The 22,723-nt window shown below is 33.6% G+C and overlaps 1 protein-coding gene across 5 annotated transcripts in view; it reads right to left on the bottom strand.

The window, feature by feature from the left end:
* LOC141387151 (uncharacterized protein CG45078-like) overlaps nt 1-5,706 on the bottom strand; it is a 125,666-nt gene extending 119,960 nt beyond the window's left edge. For 2 of the 5 annotated variants that reach the window (XM_073956376.1, XM_073956385.1), the window contains exons 1-2: nt 5,460-5,689; nt 961-987 (exon numbers count right to left, since the gene is read on the bottom strand). In XM_073956376.1, coding sequence (XP_073812477.1) covers nt 961-987; nt 5,460-5,534 — 102 coding nt within the window. In that variant the 5' untranslated portion in view covers nt 5,535-5,689. Of the gene's footprint in view, nt 1-960; nt 988-1,178; nt 2,416-5,459 lie in introns of those variants that run through there. The other 3 variants (XM_073956395.1, XM_073956403.1, XM_073956411.1) reach the window with 3 other exon arrangements.
* Nucleotides 5,707-22,723: the final 17,017 nt, after the last annotated feature.

Genomic DNA, 22,723 nt, shown 5'->3' with positions numbered 1-22,723 from the left:
ACTGCAAAATAATACTTGTTGTGTATTTATTTCAGCTAAAGTCCATATTTTGTTGCTTCAAAATTTGAAGAAACAAAATGTTTAACAGTGGGTAATGAAATTGATTACTACGAGCGGAGGCAGAGAAGACTATAGTTTCGGAAGCAGCCAAACTTCCTCATCAGACCTGTTTATCGATACAGAGTCAGCGGTTAAGAGAACTGATGAGGAAGTTTGGCTGCTTCCGAAACTATAGTCTTCTCTGCCTCCGCTCGTAGTAATCAATTTCATTACCCACTGTTAAACATTTTGTTTCTTCAAATTTTGAAGCAACAAAATATGGACTTTAGCTGAAATAAATACACAACAAGTATTATTTTGCAGTCCAACAATACAAAGCCAACAACAATAATAACTTTTATTTTTTCCTCATATTTTTGAAAATAACATGAATGTTTTAGCTTCGATGCTGGATGCTGTTGTATTTTTTTTTAACTTAAGCGCTATTTTTTCAAATAATACGTAAAATTTTTTAATAAATTTGATTTTTCCATGGAGACATTTGAGGAGTATTTTTACATCAAACGGCTCGAAATTAGTTAACGGTAATAAGATATATTTATATCAATCCGCGATTTTTTAGAATTGTTTCTAAATACTAAAAAACGGACATATCTTGTGCGCGCAACAATCAAGGTTAGTTACAAAAACATATTTGCAATGACAATTTTTCTTAATATATGAACCAAAAATCTTTGATGTGGCATCAAATTTTTTTGGATTTCTTTTAAAATGGAAAATTCGATATTAGAATTTTTCCCCATATATGTATATATCTAATTGTATTTATATGCTAATTTATGTGAAATCTTAAAAACTCTGTATAGTATTGATAAAAATCAATAAAAACATCAAAATTAATTAAATAAAAAATATGCTAATAATGATAGATTACTTACGGAGCACAGTGTTAATACTTACTCGTGTAGTCTTAGTCACACTCGGATACTGAAAATCAGGATGAACAAAAACAATTACTTATACATACATATATAAATTGTTTGAATATGCACATATAAGACAATACAACTCTGTTGATCGGAATGAAATTGAAGAATTGTAACAAAACTATTTAATATCGCATTATCATTTTATCTAAACAATAAAAAAGTAATAGAAACAAAAAATAGCTCTAGAAATTGCAGTTGATAAAAGTAGTAAACGTTTATTTTAAAAATAAGATATATGACAATATGTTATGTAAGTCAATACTTGTTCATCATTTAGTCTAGTAAAAATGTCCATATGTATAAATTTCGTGAATAATAATGGTGTTAGTATAATTTCATTTAACATTTGGCGATAAATATGCTGGAAATTCAAACGCGATACGAGAAATGGCGGTAACGGGAACCACCGGGCAAAACGCCAGATGTGGTAGAAGAATAGCTGTATCCACCAGGCCCCCCTCCAAGAGTACTTGAACGTTCAGTGGAGTAGTTATAGCCGCCAGGTCCGCTGCGAGATGTAGTTTCGTAGCTAGATTCATAACGTTCTGGTCTGCTATAAGGATTGCTGGAATCGTAATTGGACTTCTCGACGGATGATTTGTATGAGTAAGAATAATCACTGGATCCACGAGAACGATGAGTGCCAGGGGCAGCTCTTACCAAATCATAACGTGGAGTCTGCGAATTTGTGAGTAAAATTCAGTAAAAGTTTACCATTTCTATTGGTTTAATACAACACAGTAGCATTAGGTCGAAATATACATAAAATGTTAAATCTTTTATGCCATATTTTTTTTCGAAAAACACAAAATTTGATTGTAATTGAAACAGGTTTGAATTTACATTGGTTATGGCAGTACTAGCCACATAATGAATTAAAGCATTGTTGCACGAACTAAGGCAAACTTGAGTTACATGGAATAGCAATATAAAATAATCAGTATAAACAGATTTAAAAAATATATATTAGTTCGTAAGAGTTTAGGCTAATCTCATTTTTCCAGCTGGTTTAATATATGTATCTGGTAACCATTGCACCAGATTTGTCATTGCGATAAGTTTCGCGTCGAACAGGAAGTGATTCGGAAACTGCCCGATGGACCCTTGGTAAAACAGTATCTAAGCTGTCGTTCGAGGTTCGAGCAGCTGTGTTACCACCAGCCTCTACTGTGTCTATGTGCCTTCGTACCATATTGAGAATGCGATCGCGGTTTTTATCGCGTGCAGGCACATAAGGTTGGATCGGTTCACTTAGTACCCTATAATTGGGCTTGATAGCTGCTTTGTTGATAGGATCCAATATAGAATTTCGTTGTTTTAGATGCTCGGGCTCACGACGGCCAAAAGCTGTTATTGGGTCCGAAATTAATGATGGCCTCGGAACAAACGGACACTTTTCCCAGTCAATAGAAGATGGAGTATATCTCTGCAATGCCCATACATTTGAAATTTAACATTTTTGTCATGGCTTTCATATTTTTCTTCATATACATATAAACATATATCTATATATTTAGGCTTTGAACTCCTGCATTCACAAAATCATAGCAGTGCATTTATGTACATATATTTACAATTCATTTGAAGCAGTTTATGCTAAACCGCTTCATAATGCAATATCGTTAGGGCAAAGTGGAAGGTGCACTCAAAACTGAAGCAAGTAGTAGTGTGGGGGTGAGTAATACATTTATTAGGTTTCAGGTTGTGAGCTTTGTTATTGGTATATGCCACTTAGAAGCATATAGAGAGATTGACGGTCCTTCCCGATTTGATGTATGGTTTATGGTCAGCATTTCAAACGGTTATTTATTGTTGTAGAATAAATCCGTCAATGTTGCGAACCCTAACGAAATCGTAAGATTAGAAATGGAGCATATGTTCATCAAAATTCTTTGTACTATTGATCCAAGGAATATGTAATTGCAAACTGCTGGTATTGACGACAGACAGAATGTCATTTACAAATATGTAAATTTTAATCTATTTTGCGGCAATTTTATTAAAGAAAACTTTACTAACGGGATAGGAATAGAATTTTTACAACCTGGGCTCTTGTTCACACCAAACTTTAGGAGACGTTATACTAAACTATTTGCCGAAAGAACATTGTGGAACTTCCATTTTTATATTAATAAAAAGTTGCAATTTTAAAGTCAGAGCAAACATTATTTGCAATTATGTATAATGCAAAATTAACTCAAAAAATGCTGTTAATTCTTACAAATATTACTCTCAACCTCTACATAATAGATTTTGTTTTGCACGCCCCATTTTCAATCATCAAACTTTAATCCTTTCCACGTTCAAACTTTCAAAATTTAAATAATTTAATGTTCTTGACTGGCTGCTTTTGTTTTGCGCAGTATTGTATGTATATCTGTTTATTCAAATAATTCAATTATGCACATATTTAATATACAAACATGCACCCATCTATAGATGCACTTAAATAAGCATTTATTAGTCATTCATATAGATGGAAAATATTTGGCACTGTTTTATTCTGGGTCTAGCTAGCATGGAGGCGTTGAATGATCAATGATCATATTCAATGCCTTTAATATTATAACATTGCCGAACATCGGAACAAACAATTTCCAAAATGTTATTTATAGACATGTGATTGCAAATGCGCGCGCATCTTACATTACCAAATGTATAAGAACACAGTGATGTGTTATGAGTATAAATACCATGATGCATACATATATAAATACTCATGTACGCAAAATATGTTTATGTTTACATATAAATACTTGCGCAATGCGAAAACATTCTTTAATGAAATTTTTATTGTTTCCATTATCATTTTCGACTGGAATTGTTCAAATTGAAATGGTTTTGCTGTATTTAATAATAATTTTTTATTTGTTGAATTAAAATAAAAAAGTAAAATTGTAAATTTTCCAGATAGGTTCAAATATGATAGCACCTATTTATGTCCAATATAATGTATTTATTTTTTATCTACATTGTACATACAAGTTTATGTTATTTCTTGACACTGTGGATAAGACATATACAAACATATAAAATAATATCCACGCTAATTTTTTGTTTACATTTGGTTTCCCCCTCTCAGTTATTCTAGCAAACATGAATTACGTAAGACATCTATTTTTATATTTTTATTATAAAAATATTCTTATGAACAGTTTGGCCTTCGGAGGTTTTACGTGACACCGTGATCTAATAATAACAACAATAAACCAAAAAATATGCCGCTGTTTTCACATTTATAATATAAAATAGCAGGACCAAACAAAAAATGTTAAATGCATTTTTTAATTTTAATATTGCAATTTAACATATGTAAGGGCATATATAGTGCATTCTTCTGTAAACAACAGTTCAAATTATTTGAGTTTATTTTACAACAAATTACTTCGTTCTTAAAAAAAGGATCATAATGAATTTTTAAGGAAAAACTCAAATAAATTTTTATAGCCTCTTAAACTTTGCCTATCGTGGAGGTTAATCAACTTTTTCCTTCAAATTATTGACATGTCACAACTTAGTTTTCTATTTTTCTATTTCTATTATAGGAATTTTTTAAATACACCTTCCGATAAATACATATAAACACTAATATGAGTCTAATAATTTAACCAGTTTGAACCGTGTACCTTTCATTATTAAATTAAAATGAAAACTTATTGCGCTGTGAATCGTTTAAAAGAAAAGGGGTAAAATATGAAAATAAGATTCATGAGTTTATAACGGATACGGATTAATGTCTTCAAAATAGTGAGTAATATTTTACAGTTTGTTTATTTATATTAGCTATGTAAGCACACATTCAAACAGCGCATATCGAAGGAAGTTTACTATGCCTTGTGGCCTTTTCATGACAATGCGATCTTATTTCAGTTGAGTTCAAATTTATTATTTAAAATGTACTTTCAAACGTGTTTCAATTCCGATCTGTGAGTTAAATATAATAAAAGCATTTACATAAGTTACGTACATGGATATGAAATCTGTGTTAAAATCCAAAAATATATACAAACATGTATACATATATCAATGAGAGTGTACATTCATATTGACTCTTTATTGGAATCATTATTGTTAAACCATAAACAAAACACAACGTTCAAGGTTATGTACACTCAACCTTCTCTGCTCGTTGTTCACTATAGCTCGATCCTTTGCGTGTGATAGTCTTACACTTTTTACCACTTATTACTCGAAAAGTATACAATTTACATGAGAACAGTTCACAATTTTTTGCCACTTTTACCATTTTAAAAAGTAGAGGAACAGATATTAACACATATTTCATATTCATGTTATAACGATTTTATGGGTAGTATTCATGCTGTAGATTAAAACCACACTACACAATCATCTTAATATAATATATTATTCTTTAATGTATATAATTATATATTAAAATATCCAATCTTTCCTATGAATAGTAGCTTCCTTGTTTGCAGTATTTGTAAATAACAATTAAGAGATTCTTACCGAAACAGAGTATGAGGACACAACTGGCCTGGAACTGTATGTTCTGCGGGTAGTAAATCCACTTTCGTAAACCATTTTCGTTCGAATTAATTATTTAGTAAAAAATATAACAAATATTCCAAATTGAATTTATGTATTTACTAGATGTACTTTAAGGATGATTCGCTCGTCTCGTGTGTGTGCTTAACGCCCGTTCGATATCTTCTGAAAATTGTTTTACAATGAAAATGTTTTTATATTTCTTGTCAGCAATACATTTCATGATGAGATCTCATATTGAGAGTCTCTCATTGCTGAATTATTTTTGGAATACAAATAGGAATTGTGTTATACGGCTTCCGCTCACAATTCACATAGAAAAGTACGTGGCGTGGGAGTGAATCTATATTTTTCCTTTTGTACTCTCACTCTCTCTTTTGTGACCTTTATTCTCAAAATTATTGAAATGGCTGACATATACACATTATAAATTGGGAGATGTAAAGAGACGTATTTGTGTCATTGTGTTTTTAAAGGCCAATCGTTAAATTAATAAAAATGCGGTAGGTTGTAAAATGATGTGTATATTAAGAAAAGTTACACAAGTTCCGAAATTGTTTGTATCAAAGGGGGTCTTTCCATAAATAATGAGGGGAAATATAGTAAAAAATACAGCAACAGAAATTTCATACTCAATAGTTGTATCACTGATTGCTTAAGTCTGGAGTATTACCCCAATGGCTTAACTTCATAGAGAGTAATGTTTAGAAAACGTCTGACAGCCTTGAAAATTTACTGTATCATTCATTGAGGAAAAAATGTTTCATTTTGTACCTGTTAGGACTAAGTTAGTTTAGTCTACAATTAATCGTTTGTACCGACAAGCGTTTTATATTATCGGTTCACTATAGCTGCCAGGACAAAATGTTTTTAGCGCAACATTGAGGAGTTATGAGTTTGACTTTCAGCACTAATACGTTATGGCTGCATTAAAACCGATTGTTAAAGTGTTTCCCTTTTGTGATTTTTATACCCTCAGCCTTTAGGCTAAAGAGGGTATTTACACTTCGATACGACCAAAAATGTGCCTCATCGAAATAATGGTTTTAGACCCCAAGTATGTTTGTACGATATCCGTTTCAGACAATTTTGAGTAGATCTAGCAATGTCCGTCCGTCTGTCTGTCTGGCTGGCTGGTGCGCACGATAACTCTCGAACGGAACAATCGATTCGGTTCAAATTTTGGGTATCGAAATATTTTGTCCAGATTCGATTTAAGTTCGAAGATGGGCCATATAGGTCCACTTCTTCAGGTACCTCCCCCACAAATGTTCGAAAATTGTCGCAAAACTTGTGCGCACGATAACTCTTGTAGGGAACAACCGATTTGGTCCATACTTTGCACATCGTGTAATTTCTACCAAACTTAGATGAGGTTCCAATATGGACTCAATTGGTTCACTCCTTCGGGTACCTCCCACACAAAATTTCGGAAAAGTTCAGTTTAGGACCTGGTCTCGAATCGCTTTGATTTTTGTTTACGAAAGTTGTTTTCGCTGTCCTCTATACGACGCTGTAAGTTTCATTAGGGGAAAGTCCATACTTCCTGAGAAAATAGCCTGAAAGTTACAAAAACCCCTATGACACCGTGTGTAGTGATTGGAGCGCAAGATAACTCTCGAACGGATCTGCCGATTCGATCCAAAATTTGGCTTTCGTAATATTTTGTCCAAACTTAGTTCAAGTTCACTCCTTCCGGTACCTCCCCCACAAAAGTTCGAAAATGTTCTGAAAATTTGTGCGTACGATAACTGTTGAAGGAAGTAACCGATTTGATCCATACTTTGCACATTATGAAATTTCTACCAGACTTAGATGAGGTTCCAATGTGGACTCAATCTGTAAACTCCTTCGAGTACCTCCCACACAAAATTTCGGAAAAGTTCAGTTTAGGACCTGCTCTCGAATCGCCTTGGTTTTTGTTGTAACATCTTGTATTCACTGTTCCCTATACGAAGGTACAAGTTTCCTCAGGGGCAAGTCCATACTTCCTGAAAAAATAGCCTGAAAGTTGAAAAACAAACCATATGACACCATGTTTATGGGTGGAAGCGCAAGATAATTCTCGAACGGAAATTAAGATTCCGGCCAAAATTTGGCCTTCGTAATATTGTTTCCAAACTTAGTTTAAGTTCGTAGATAAGCCATATGGGTCCACTTCTTCAGGTACCACAAATGTTCAAAAATATTCGGAAAAATTGTGCGCACGATAACTCTTGATGGGAGTGACCGATTTGGTCCATACTTTACACATTCTCATAATATCTACCAGATATAGATCAGGTTCGAATATAGACTATATTTGTCCACTCCATCCCGTATATCCCACACAAAATTTTGGATAAATTCACTTTAAGACCTGCTATTGAATCACTTTGATTTTTGTTGAAGCAACTTACATTCGCTGCCTCAATTACGATGGTAAAAGTTGTTTCAGGGGCAAGTCCATACTTCTTGAGAAAACAGCCCGAAGGGTGTAAAAACCCCCTATGGCACCCCCATGGTCTATGTCGGTCCATTCCTTTAAGTACCTTTTCCGCAACATTTTTGAACTTTAATCCTAATCAACATTTTTGTCGGTTCATACGACCAACATTTTGAAACCCCCTAAATACATAAGTTTTTTGTGAAAAAAGTGTTTCAATTTGCACAGGCTGAGGGTATATCTCTGTCGGCTGATACTTTTTTACTTGTCTTTGTAAAATATATAAATATATTCAAAAGGAGTAAAGTAACCCATGGTAACAAGTTTCGCAATCGCACGTTTATTATTTCGACGAAGTCGTTTCAGTAGTGTAATTCATGTCACTTGTAAATTTGTATGAAATGTATGCAACAATCTCTCAGTTGTTGAACATAAAGATTTTGACAGTTAAAATATTTGTGATAGAACAATATAATTTTGTACAGAAGTTTATATTACGTCTAGGATGTTTTGGCATTGTTTAGGTGCCACCTTAGTTCCATGGTAAATAAGTTTGCCTTGCACTCATAAGGTCTGCGATTCGATTCCCAGGCCGAGCAAAAACATCAGCTTCCAACATTTTCCCCGTAATGTAGTTTAGGCGACATTTCCTAAGTATTCCAGTATTTCATATAAAAGCCGTTCGGACTCGTCGATAAAAAGTAAGTCCCCATATCGTTGAGCTAATATGAATCGGCGTGCACTCATTGATAAGAGAGAAGGGAATGGGAACATATCGCTCATTAACACATCACAAAAAATTTATTTCCGAGAAAAATGCGTTATAAGTTCGCGATTGAAATTTGACTTCCCAAATTAAAAAGACCACATTTTGTAAACAGCTAGCCAAAATCACTGCTAGAGCTTGATTTGAAGTGTTTTAGTGCTTCATAAACTCAAAAAACATTTTTGTTGAATTATGCCAAACTCGTAGTAAATGAGCTGTAACTCGTTGAGTTTGTCAACATGAAAATTTGACACTGGTGTCATTAGGACGCACCCTGTTGCAGTCCTCAGGGCGGCATACTAACATTTGTATACCACTCGGCATATGTTATCAAAGACCAGCCTATTTCTCTGTAAGAGGTCAACAGTGTTTTTTTGTGCTGCCGGACAGCGACTTGATAAACATGTTCCTACTTCTGATCTTATCGCCACAGCTATTTGGGTTGAGTGGACAACTTAAACACGATATCGAACGTTACACCCAATACTTTGGGGTAGTTTGTGGTCGGAATCAGTACATTATGTGTTTTAATTACAATTTATACCCCAATATTATTATAAGTCTTACCCCCATTATTACAAGTCTTCTTTTGTTATATTTTGGATTTACCGAACAGATTTAGAGCGTTCTGCTTAACTTAAAGTTAAAAGTGATAATTGAATTTCAAGGAGGAGCTTCTTGGCATTAACTTTCAATGTAAAAATTATATTTTTAATGCCTCCAAATTGGTTTATTTTGCGTTTTCAAATTCATCAGATAGTAAAATAACACATATAATAATGGCCCTTAATATGTTATAGTTTGGATTTTCCGAACGGATTTATAGCGTTCCGGTTAACTTAAAGTTAAAAGTGATCATTAAATTTCAAGGAGGACCTTCTCGGAATTAACTTTCAATGTACAAATTATTTTTCTAATGCCTCCAACTTGGTTTATTTAATGAAAATTTGACACTGGTGTCATTAGGACGCACCCTGTTGCAGTCCTCAGGGCGGCATACTAACATTTGTATACCACTCGGCATATGTTATCAAAGACCAGCCTATTTCTCTGTAAGAGGTCAACAGTGTTTTTTTGTGCTGCCGGACAGCGACTTGATAAACATGTTCCTACTTCTGATCTTATCGCCACAGCTATTTGGGTTGAGTGGACAACTTAAACACGATATCGAACGTTACACCCAATACTTTGGGGTAGTTTGTGGTCGGAATCAGTACATTATGTGTTTTAATTACAATTTATACCCCAATATTATTATAAGTCTTACCCCCATTATTACAAGTCTTCTTTTGTTATATTTTGGATTTACCGAACAGATTTAGAGCGTTCTGCTTAACTTAAAGTTAAAAGTGATAATTGAATTTCAAGGAGGAGCTTCTTGGCATTAACTTTCAATGTAAAAATTATATTTTTAATGCCTCCAAATTGGTTTATTTTGCGTTTTCAAATTCATCAGATAGTAAAATAACACATATAATAATGGCCCTTAATATGTTATAGTTTGGATTTTCCGAACGGATTTATAGCGTTCCGGTTAACTTAAAGTTAAAAGTGATCATTAAATTTCAAGGAGGACCTTCTCGGAATTAACTTTCAATGTACAAATTATTTTTCTAATGCCTCCAACTTGGTTTATTTAGCGTTTTCAAATCCATCAGATAGTAAAAGAACACATATAATAATAGCCCGTAGTTTTAAGTGCTAAAATTCATCTTGAGAAAAATGGTCAATATAGGTCAAGGTTTTGGTATAGCCCCCATATAGAGGTACAGTAAAATGTTATGTTTTTCGTGCGTTCTGAAGAGATTAAATACTTGTAAAAACATCGTCAATATAGGGGGAGATTTCGGTTATGGTTAAGCATTTTAATAACTATACAGCCAGAACACATATGTAGGTGAATATTCCAAAAGAATGGTTTCTGTGTCTCGACGCATTTAGGGTTAAAACCATTGAAAAATGTAAATTCTTAGAAACGGATTAAGTAAAACAAAAAGTCCTTTAACGTGGCTCGAAAATCAAAATAAAATATTCTACATATTTATATGAAAAAATGTGGCCGCACGATGCCAATAGTCATTAAAATTGGGTCCCAAAATCGTTTTGTGCTTAAAAAACGCTGATATTCATTAATATTTTAAAATAAATATGTATATCTATACATACATCCATATATATAAAAGGAAATGGTGTAGTTACTACGCTTAAGGCCAGAGCAGAATCAATCGTCGCTTGCTTTGCTTGCTTCCCCAAATGTCAAATTATAAAGGAATGCCAGAGCCTCTTTGCAAATCCGCCTGCGTTCTCCTTTACGAGGCTCTGGCATTCCTTTATAATTTGACATTTGGGAAGCAAGCAAAGCTAGCGACGATTGATTCTGTTCGGGCCTTTATAAATCAAGAACCGCTGAACTAATTTTGATAATTCGCACCAATTCTGAATGGTCTCATGGCAGAAAAGATAAAACCTAAAAAACGCACAAATCTGTGAAAAAATTGCAAAAAAAATATTTCGAAGAATGCCCATTTTTCACATTTTTCTATCTTTGCGTTTGGAGTATATCGTGACACTTTTTTGCGAAAATTTTATTTTCCCTACCTGTGTTAGTGATTTGCATGCCTCTGTTTTGTCATTTTTTGAAAGTTGTATAGAAAAATGAATGTTATTTACAATCAATTTGATTTTCATTGTATTTGTATATTATTTAAACGTTTTTTAAACAATTAAAACCGCACATTTGCTTAAAAGGAGAGAGTTTAGCCCAAAGAAAGTCCCATCAGAAAAGCAAATACAATACACAACATACGAAAATGACATCGCAAAACATGTTATTAAAAATTGGAGGAATAAATCGCAAAATCGACAGTATTGATAGATTATTTGAAAAATCAAAAGGGTATGGTTTGTTGGAACCAATTTCAATGAAAATAGTGTTGTGGCATTAATAGTTTTAAATCATAAATAAAAACATTTTCAAAAGATCAACGGTGAATATATTTGAGGTATGAAATTTGAGTTTTACAAGGTATATACTGAAGAGAAGATAAGTACTCTGATTTAACGAAAACATTACCAACGAAATAGAAAAAAGTGGTATTCAAGGTATTCAAAATTGGAAGAGAAGGCAGAAATTAGACGGAATAAAGATCTATTTCATGGGATGATGTGACAAATGTTCTGTATAGGGCCACCTAAGCTAGTAAGCACGAATATGTATTTTAAGAGGTTGTGAATTTTATCCCTATACATATTAAACGATAATTAACGAAATAGAAAAACGTGGTATTCAAGGTTTTCAAAATTGGAAAAGAAGGCAGAAATTAGACAGAATGAAGATCTATTTCATGGGATGATGTGACAAATGTTCTGTGTAGGGCCACCTAAGCAAGTAACCACGAATATGTATTTTAAGAGGTTGTGAATTGTATCCCTATACATATTAAACGATAATTAATTTGTCAAATTAATTTGACTGTTTTGTATTTACAATGCTGTGTATCAGAACTTTTAATCTTTAGCACCAAATCCGTGATGTACATACATCGACTTCGAAGTTCGAAATACACCTACGACCTAAGTATAGGCGATCAGCTAAGCACAAGAAAACAGCGGAATGCATGTAAGACCAGACTACAACTACAACAAGTAAGAACGCCGTTAAGTTCGGCCGGGCCGAACTTGTTATACCCTCCACCACAAGTTGTATTGAAGTAAAATGGAATAATTAGTTTCCTTTCGTGTATGAAGAAGACTTAATACAGTCGAAATCGCTTATAACGTCGGTCAAGGGACCGGCTAAAATCGGACGTTATAAGCGATAGTCCTTATAAACGATATTAATAAAAGAGGTCAAATTATATTATGCATAGTGACTTTTGGGTATAAATACGTTGTTTTATTCAGTAAATATATAAATTCAATTCAATTTTTGTACTTTTTCATTCTGTATACATAAATAAATACATACACATAATAAGGACATTAAATTCATTCTCCTATATTACGTTAATATATTTTTATTTAAAATAGCCTGTTATTTTAGTTTTGGCTTTTTTGGAATTCAAAAGTTTAAATTTAACTCAGATCTTAGTTTTCTTTCTTGTAACACCTTCTGAGTAAATACATTTTTAAAGAGTTTATACTCCTAGGCATGCCTCTGACACTGGCGGTAATTGAAATTCTGGTGCCGTAGTATCCTCAATTTCTTCGCTAGAATTTCCTTCATCCAAAACTTCCAATATTATGTCGTCGTTATACATGGCATTGATGACAACCAATTCATCAATATCTTCTACGTGTTTGGAGAAATGAGAATGGAGACAAATACCTTCAGAATTGTTCAAAGGACCATTAATCCCTCATAATGAAAACAATTTGCAATGACAGAAGACACTAAATTTTTCCAGGGTTTATCTAATAATAACACTGCATCCAACACATTTGATTTCGTACTTTCATCCTTTTCTATTCTTGCCAAGATAGTGGGTATCTGTCGATCCCGTTAATGTATTTTAATGATTTTATTAAACAGATGTAGCATTGGGTGGTAAAGAGTTAAGCTTTATTGACTTAAAACAGCCTACATGACAGTCGTAATTCAGTTGTCTATCCTCGTAAGGTTCGACGTTATAACCGATAGCAAAATTCAAATATTTCACAAAAATCCGACGTTACAAACGATATGACGCTATAAGCGATGACGTTATAAGCAATATGTATTTCTGTGGAATATAAAGGACAGAAATTCGGGACTTTTGGATTTCGTCGTTATAAGCGATATGACGTTATAAACAACGACGTTATAAGCGATTTCGACTGTACTAAATTTCAGCAATTTCGGTAAAACAATGTGAGGCACCGTTCTATGGGGGCTATTTCAAAACGTCGATCTATACCGACAAATTTCTGACGGAAAGTTTTCAGACTCAAAGAAGACTAAGTACCAAATTTCCTATATTTCGGTAAGAGAATGCGGCTAAAACTTAAAAAATAGCGAAAATCAATAAGTACGCTTCTATGGGGATATAGGAAGACGTAGACCTATGCTGATAATAGTCTTCTGGAATATTTTATAACTCTTGGAAGACTAAATAACGAATTTCAGCCATTTCGGTGGGATATTGACGTCACAATCTTCAATATTACGAAAATCGTGGGGCACCGTTCTAAGGGGGCTATATCGAAACGTGGACCTATACCGACGAATTTTAGTCGGAAATGGGGCAATATGAAAGCGTTGACCTGTACAGACAAATTTCTGGCGAACAGTTTTATACCACATTGAAGACAAAATACCAAATTTCAGCCATTTTGGTGGAATATTGAAGCCACAACCTTCAAAATACGGAAAATCGGGAGGTACCTTTCCATGGGGGCTATATGAAGGCTTGGACCTATACCAACAAATTTAAAGAGGAAGTTTGACTACCCCCAACGAAGTCTAAATACCAAATTTCAGCCATTTCGGTGGAATTTTGAGGCCACAACGTTCAAAATACCGAAAATCGGGAGGTACCGTTCTCTGGGGGCTATATGAAAGCATGGACCGATACCGACAAAGTTCTGGGGGAAAGTTTTATACCACCAACGTAGACTAAGTACCAAATTGTAGCCATTTCGGTGTGATAATGAAGCTAAATCCTTCAAAATACCGACAATCGGGAGGTATGTTCTATGGGGGCTATATGAAGGCGTGGACAGATACCGAAAAAATTCTGTGAGAAAGTTTTGTACCCCTAAAGAAGACTACGTACCAAATTTCAGCCATTTTGGTACGATAATGAAGCTAAAACCTTAAAAATACCGAAAATCGGGAGATACCGTTCTATGGGGGCTATATCAAAACGTGGACCGATATATCCCATTTTCAATACCAACCATCCTGCAAGTAATAAAAACTTCTGTACCAAATACTGACTCTCTATCTTTAAAATTGCGAGCTGTATCTTGATTTTAACAGACAGACGGACGGACAGACGGACATGGTTAAATCGACATAGAATTTTATGCTGATCAATAATATATATACTTTATAGGCACATTTATTTCTAGACCAAGTTCCGTCACACGTTTTAAATTTCATTGAAAATGGACATACATAGCGTGTTTGGTCCCCTGTAGATACCAGCAAGGTAATTTGGTAACTGATACAGATAGTGTGCTCAGGACATGGAAAGAACATTTTTCAAAACTGTTGGTATCCAATAGCAGCGAAGACGACGAAGATACCACAGACCCAATCCCAGAAGATGGAATTGAATGTATACCGCCCAGCCAAGATGAGGTAAAGACAGCAATAAATCGGCTGAAGAATAATAAGGCAGCAGGAAAGGAGATAAGACTGTATGCTTTAACTATAGGGGCATAAGTGTACTCCCTATTGCATTGCCTACAAGATCGTGTCAGGGATATTGTGCGAACGACTAAAGCCTATGGTCAACGAGATAATTGGACCATACCAATGCGGCTTTGTAAGTCCACCATTGACCAGATATTTACCATGCGGCAAATCCTGGAGAAGACACAAGAGATGCAGATCGACACCTATCACCTTTTTGTCGATTATAAAGCAGCCTTCTAAAGCCCATTACGTTCAAAGGTATTCCAGGCCATGTCTGAATTTGGTATCCCCGCAAAGCTCGTTCGGCTTTGTAAAATGACTTTAACGGACACGAGATCCTCAGTTAAAATAGAAAATAACCTCTCCGAAGAAATTTCTACCAAAAGAGGTTTCAGGCAAGGAGACAGCCTCTCGTGGGATCTCTTCAACATCCTGCTGGAAAAGGTTATTCGAGAGGCAAACGTCAAAATAAGTGGCACAATCTACACCAATAGCCACATGTTACTTGCTTATGCTGATGATATTGACATCATGGGACGATCAGTAAAAGAAGTAACCGATACCTTTATGAAGGTCGAAGGAGAATCTGCTAAAGTGGATCTGGCGGTAAACGGTGAGAAGACCAAGCTGATGGTGTCGACGCGCAATGCGTCCATTGAGCTCGGACCAACTGTGGAAGTTGGTTCCTATAATTTTGAGGTAGTAAAAGACTTCGTCTACCTCGCACCTCCGTAAACGCAACAAAAGAAATAGGTTCAGATTTGAATATACATAGCTCCCATATATATTTTCGGCCGATTCCCAGTGTTTGATGCACCAAACACGCTATGTATATCCAATTTCGCTGAAATTTGGAATGTGTTACAGAACTTGGTCTAGAAATAAATGTGCCAAATTATATCGTAATCGGTTCAAATTTGGATATTGCTCCCGATTTCCTGTATTTTATGCATCAAACACGCTATGTATTTTCAATTTCAATGAAATTTGGAATGTGAGACGGGAAGAAGTCATCATTATGTACACAAGTACTTATAGTTGAGAAGGAATTTACCAAGGCTACAGCTATTAAATATCATATCTTTGAGCGACTTCTTAAGAATTATGTGTTATTACGATATATCTAAATCAGTATTTGAGTAAAAATTATCAATACCAGTGGGAGTTATCCTAAGATAAATTTAAGATATCACAATATGTTAATATTTATATGACCTGGAAAAAAATCCCATGTATAAAATAAATTACAACTATCTTAATTAAATTCACTCCAAGTCCAATCTGTAGAAATAAAGAGACATTAATAGCGTAAGAGTATATATCCTACGTAGGAATACTTATAGTCGAAAAGGCTTTAGGAGGAGTGTTACCTCCTGAAACATGCATAAATACCATAGTAGCTCCATAACAGTCCTGAATGGGTAGTGAACACCTTCATATCTCCTATAGGTATACGTTAAAATATTAAAAAAAATTATATAATTATAGCATTCCATTATATTTTATCTTAGTTGGGGTAGCAAAGCGCACCGGGTTCAGCTAGTATTTCTATAAAGTAGAAAAAATTTGCCCCGTGTCGGAGTCGAGTTATTTTTTTCTACTCAGATTCCGACTCCAGCAAACTTGGGAAATATTACTCCCATAAGATAATAATACGAGAGAAATTGTAATTATTCGTACTTCTAAAGTACTCAAACTTGGTGTATTTCTTACTTAAACTCTTTTCAGTGATGTATATCTCCTATATGACGAAATAGGGTAAAGGCCGTTCTTATATCGTTTCTTTAAAGTTCATTTTTTGTTATACCTTAAGTAAGAAATGAAGTTAGCATTGTCAGGGATCCATTATTACATCTTCCATTAACAATGAATGTTATATTGAATCACAATTTTAATGCAAAAAACAGTATATTTCAAGTTCACTCAGATTGGTTGATTTGAATTTGCTGTCAAAATGTTCTTGTTTTTGTGTAGCATACCCTCCTGCGCACTTTTAATTTTAAAAGGAACACAAAGTTCTTTTATATTACCTGACACTTATTCTTAAAGCCGACTTCATCTCCACTATCAAGATTGAAACTTATTGCAGTAAATTAAAATATATTTATCTTAGTCGGTCGTGTGACGAGGACCGTCTGGTATACATACATATATGTAGTTCGCCAAGGAAACACGATATTTTATCTTAATTTAAATTTGTTTAAAGCCATACAACATTTCATCATTAAGAAAATTCCGTCTGCTAATCATAACACTGTCCTAACAATTAAGAACCATCACAACAATGATCCGTAAATATTATGTAGCCACTGACGTTGAGATTAAAAATCATTTCGTTTTACATGTGTTAAGCGACAGCATATAGACATGTTTATTTTAACGAAGAAGATAATCTACCTGTCTACAAGCATTCTATTAATGAAATGTTAAAACCACTTAAACCCTAATTAAAGAGTACAGTGCCCTAAATTGCGGTGCACACGAAAATTACAATTTGATTCTTATATGACCTGTGCATAACGATGAAACGAAAGCGAAGGAACATTCCGAGTTGCCAGTGGCTTATACTCATCAATACACATACTTACTACCTGTTTGCCTTCAAGCTATGCAGAAAAAAATAACGATTGCCAGATGTGTTATTTTGACAGCACGTCACTTTTCAATTTACAAAAGAATGCAATTAAATAGTGGTGACTTACTACTGGTAATAGACAATTAGATATTTTATTCGTAATAATTGTTTGAATCTAATAAAATTTAAATATCTCGAAATTTACAGGATTCTTTGATTATAGAACTTTTGGTAATAAATTAGAAGTTATTTTTCGACATATTTGGTAGAAAGTCATATACATATTATCTTCTCTCTAATGAAGTATCTGTACATATGTATGTGTGCATGACGTATCTAAGTGTAGGTTTAGAGTACCGGCATATGTAAGTAGTTTTAGTATAAAAACAATATTGGCTATGAGTTACTTTCATTTACATTCAAGCGGGCTAGGTGTAAACGTCACAATTTGAATAGAACATTTAAAATTTGTATATTTGATTTGAAAATGACATCCTTTGTTTTCTGTGTAGTAGCATATATGACTGTGCTCCATGCTACCTGTGCTATGTATATCAAGGTGGACAGGAATTTTCAAAACTATCAGAACATGAGGAACGCACGAATGGAGAAATCGACTCTCTTAGAAAACGGTACGTAAAATTAATTATTGTTTATTGTTATTAAATTTTAATTAGAATTCTGCATTTAGATCCGGATTTGGAAAATGGCAAAAGCTATGAAAATTCAATGGATAATTTCCAAAATAGATTTCATTATCGGAAATATTTTAAGAAAGATGTGTATTTGAAAGCAGATGACAAGGACACTTCTATTTTTAATCTAGGAAGAAGAAAAAAATCCGCTGCTTTATTTTCGGATTTACCATCTATAGACGATTTATTGAATGCATTCAATCAAAAGTATGAACTTAATGATGAAGTTCATGAGGATGATGAAAACGACGATTATATAGAAATAACATCAGACCCTGATCAAGATTATTTATATGAAAATCTTTATGAAGATGAGATGGACTTGGGAGTTTCCGGCAAAAAGTTCCATAACTCCGAATATGGATCCTTCCAGGACCTTATATTACAGGCTGGCCGAAACAAGCAGTTGCGCGAAATACATGAAATGAAGTTGAACATCGACCGTAATACATATTTAAAGTAATTTTTTTATCACATAAACATCCCGCTAATTATGATGATAAACTACTCTATATCAATTTGTTTGAAATCAAATGAATGAAAACACCAGTCAAACAAATGAAGATAGAACCTATACCAAGATGGTAGGCTCTAGTGTAATCGTACTCTATGGCCGATACTTAAAATCATAGTGGAATACACAAGGTGGAACAGCAAGACCAGCTGATTTACTCCAAGCTGCCAAATTCGATTGGTCCATTATTTTGTTGTATTGTTGTTCACCTTGTTTATGGCACTATACGTAAAATTGTGCAATAATATTTGTTAAAATGCCGTTATGCGAAATGTTTATTTGCATTCTTGTTATTAATTTATTTCTTTTTTAATCAAGTTTAAATACAACATGTTATCGTTATTTACTACATCTTCATAATATATAATAAGTTTTATGTTATTTAAAGAATAAAAAAATCTATTTACCTTTAAGAACCATGGACGTAGCATCTCGCTCTTATTCGGAAACAAATCGAAAAAAATGTTAGCTGGGTCACTATCGTCTAATAAAGCGTTCATGTATTCCGCAAACTACCCAGTATATCGAGTAACTGCAGTTATGTCGCTGAAGTTAAAAACGCTAATTATTTTAATGAGCACAATTGTTACAAAAAAGTTCTCTCGAAGTGACTTCAGCGAGTAGATTGCACAATACCTGCAAAATGTTACACAGAGTTCGCGGAATGTACATAAAATTGATAAAATATTAAATATAAGTCAACTTTTTTCAAAATTAAGGCCCATTTAGTGGTCATAAAATTACATAAAAATTTGTTGTGGATCCAAACTTCACGGCGAACCAAATGAGACTACAATCACACAGATTGGTGTTATAGTTTCGATGTTACAGCCAAAATAAGCACATACGAGTATTTTGGTCAAAAAATATTTTTTTGCTTGAAAAAATATTTTTTCACATGCATTGTGTAGTAGAAAATGTTGTAAAAATCTATAGGAATACTTCCTTCATTTTGCTTAAACCTCCCAATAAAATAGACGGATTTTGCTTTATTGACATTCATATTAAAGCTTTACCATTAGGGAAGGTAATTGGGTTGATAAGGATATATCTCAAAGCTTCTGAAATGGAAATAGAGGTCAAATAACCCATTTTAATTTATATGCATTTTAAAATACGTGTAAATCGCGTAATTATCAAAATCATTTTGTCCGCATGTGATTTTCATGTACAGCAAGACCATATCTATTAAATTGTATATATTTTTCGAAATATAATTTGGACTCTAAGATGTAGCATCGGCTGCATCTTAGCATTAAAAAACCTATAAAATATCGCTAATTTGCGCAAAGTGCATAACGCGATATTTTAAAACCAATTTTAGGTGATTTTTTTACTTTGGATTTTCTCGTAACATGCTTTCTAGTAGATGGATTTTCACGAGGAATGATTTATTGGATCCGGAACGTTAGAAACTAAAATGTACAATGGAGTACGAGGTATTTTAAAGACAATTGCAAATATTAGACCCGAAAAATATGATTTTTCGAAAAATGTTCACACAAAATTTCCGCATTTGGATGCAGATTTCTATGAAGCTGTGTAGACTACATTCACGACACATATATCAAATAACTCAGAATCGCGAGTTCTACAATCCTATACACTGCACCCCGGTTAACTACCTTTCATAAAATTTCCAAAAAATGAGGCAGTTATGCGGGAAAGGCAGTTACGAAAATCCCGCATAACTACCTCATGTGGGTAGTTACAAAAATCTCATCTCATCCTTACAAAAAATGACAACAATTAGAACATAATCGCCAAAAAAATATAAAACGGTCTATAGTAAAAAGTCTAAAAATATATAAGTTATATTATTTAATCAATAAGAAATTTAGTCATCAGTGAGCATAACACCATAACATAACACTGGACATCTTCATCACAATTCACGTAGTCGTCGAAATTGATTTTCTCATAAATACACAAGTGCGGGTAATAAACCGAGAAAAACATTATTACCTGTTCTTTTTGGGGAAATATTTGACGGGCAAATATCCGAATTGGGTACTTATAGAAAAGTAGTTAAGCGGGACAGTTTGAACTCATTTATATGAAAAACTTTGGGGATTCAGATTCAATTAAACGGGAAAGGCAGTTAAGCAGAGAGGTAAATAAGCGGGGTGTAGTGTATATGCTATTTGAAAAACCTGTTTGTGGAATGAAATTAGAAGAAAATTTCAAAAAAAAACACTGTAAATCTGGCTTCAAAATGTCAGCATCATTTAATGGTAGAAGCAGCTCAAATTTTGAAAATTAATACATTAGTGAGATGATCCTTATTAAGTTTGCTTCTACTTTTACTTTGACAGGAAAATCGAGAGAAGTGTGGTTTACTCACAAATCGACAGAAAACGAAAAAAGACATGTTGGCTTCAACCCATTTTTAACCATTTTTTAACATAAATATAGCCACAGCTTCCACGCAAATTATCTTTTAAGGCCAATATTTTTTGCCACGTCCAAAAACATTCATTTTATCCAAAAATATTTAATTTGTCGCGTGTTCTAAAAGGGTAAACCTTGGCTTCAGCTATGTTAAATTTTCAAAAATATTGGTGATATATAAAATTGAAATTTGTTTGTACGTTTGTTTGTTTGTGCCTTATAGACTCAAAAACCGCTAAACCGTGATTTCGTCACAAATTTGTGTTGTCAAATTCTAACGAGTGACAATCATGTTTAGCGCCACTTTGCAACACCTTCACTTACTCGTTGTTTTTAAACGTCACTTGTTTTCTGGATTTCGTCCACTTAACAGCGACTTTAACTCTCTTGTTGAAAATGGTAAATATTGTTTACAACAATATATATACATAATTAAATAAATCGCCAATATTTCTATTGGACAAAATACTGCTGAAAATTTCTTTTGTTTTTATTTATTTTCATTTGGTGGTTAAGCATTTCTTTTTTGCTACGCAAACAGGTGTTAGTGTTTGCTTGTTGTAGCACAACATTTTATTATTTGCCGTCGGTTTTATTTTGTTACTTTTGTATGAATTATTGCAAAAGATTATGGCTTGGGTTCCGGTATTTGTCTCTTCATCGCCACCAACATTTGCGAAACCTATGTGTAGAAGGTCTTCTCACCAATCACCGGTTCAATCCGCGCCTTTTTCTTGCAGCATCTAAAAAATGTCATGAATTCGTTTTATTCGTTTACACAAAAAGCTTGTATAATCAAGCTTGAATAACAATTTTTTTAAAAAAATCCTGGCTATTTCATCTACGGCTCTTATTTAGTGATGTCAAAATTTTTGATAGTAGTAACTATTCATCATATTTCCGTAAAAAAATAAGTATCGATAATATCGATATTTTCAACGATGGTTTGCCATCTCTAATATGATGCCCTCAAACGAATGGCATATGCTCTGTTCCAGAACCTGCTAGAAGCTACTATTTTTACTACGATAACATTTTTTCCTTTACGTTACCGAAAAAAATAGTAAAAATTAGTAGATTCTTGCAGTACTGGAACAGACCAATAATATGTATATAAAACGTTCCAGAACCAAAGTTATTAAAAATATGACTCAAAATTTAGAACAAACATTTAATTTAGAGCAGAACAAAATACAAAATAAGTTCAAAGTTCAATTTTTTCGCTGTCCCTAAAGTAACCACGGCAATTTGGTTCGGATCGTCACCAAATGTTTGTTGTTGATGGGGTTCCCGGAGGGGAAGAAGCCTGATTTTGGTGATGGTTGGATAATATTCATGGGTCGGAATGGTCAGAAAATTTATTTGGAGAAAAAGTCAAAGTTTTATTCTAAAGCGACATTAGTAGTAACATCAACTTTAATGTTAACTGATGCACATTTTTGTACAACAATTGACTGTATTTGTTAGTTTATAGTGTATTCAACTGATTTCATGCTTTACACCCACCGCAAGTCCTTTA

The sequence above is a fragment of the Musca autumnalis genome, unplaced genomic scaffold, assembly GCF_047663935.1.
Source record: "Musca autumnalis isolate F117 unplaced genomic scaffold, ASM4766393v1 scaffold_1, whole genome shotgun sequence".
NCBI classification, from domain to species: Eukaryota; Metazoa; Arthropoda; class Insecta; order Diptera; family Muscidae; genus Musca; species Musca autumnalis.
This window is presented reverse-complemented; position numbering and strand designations above follow the sequence as displayed.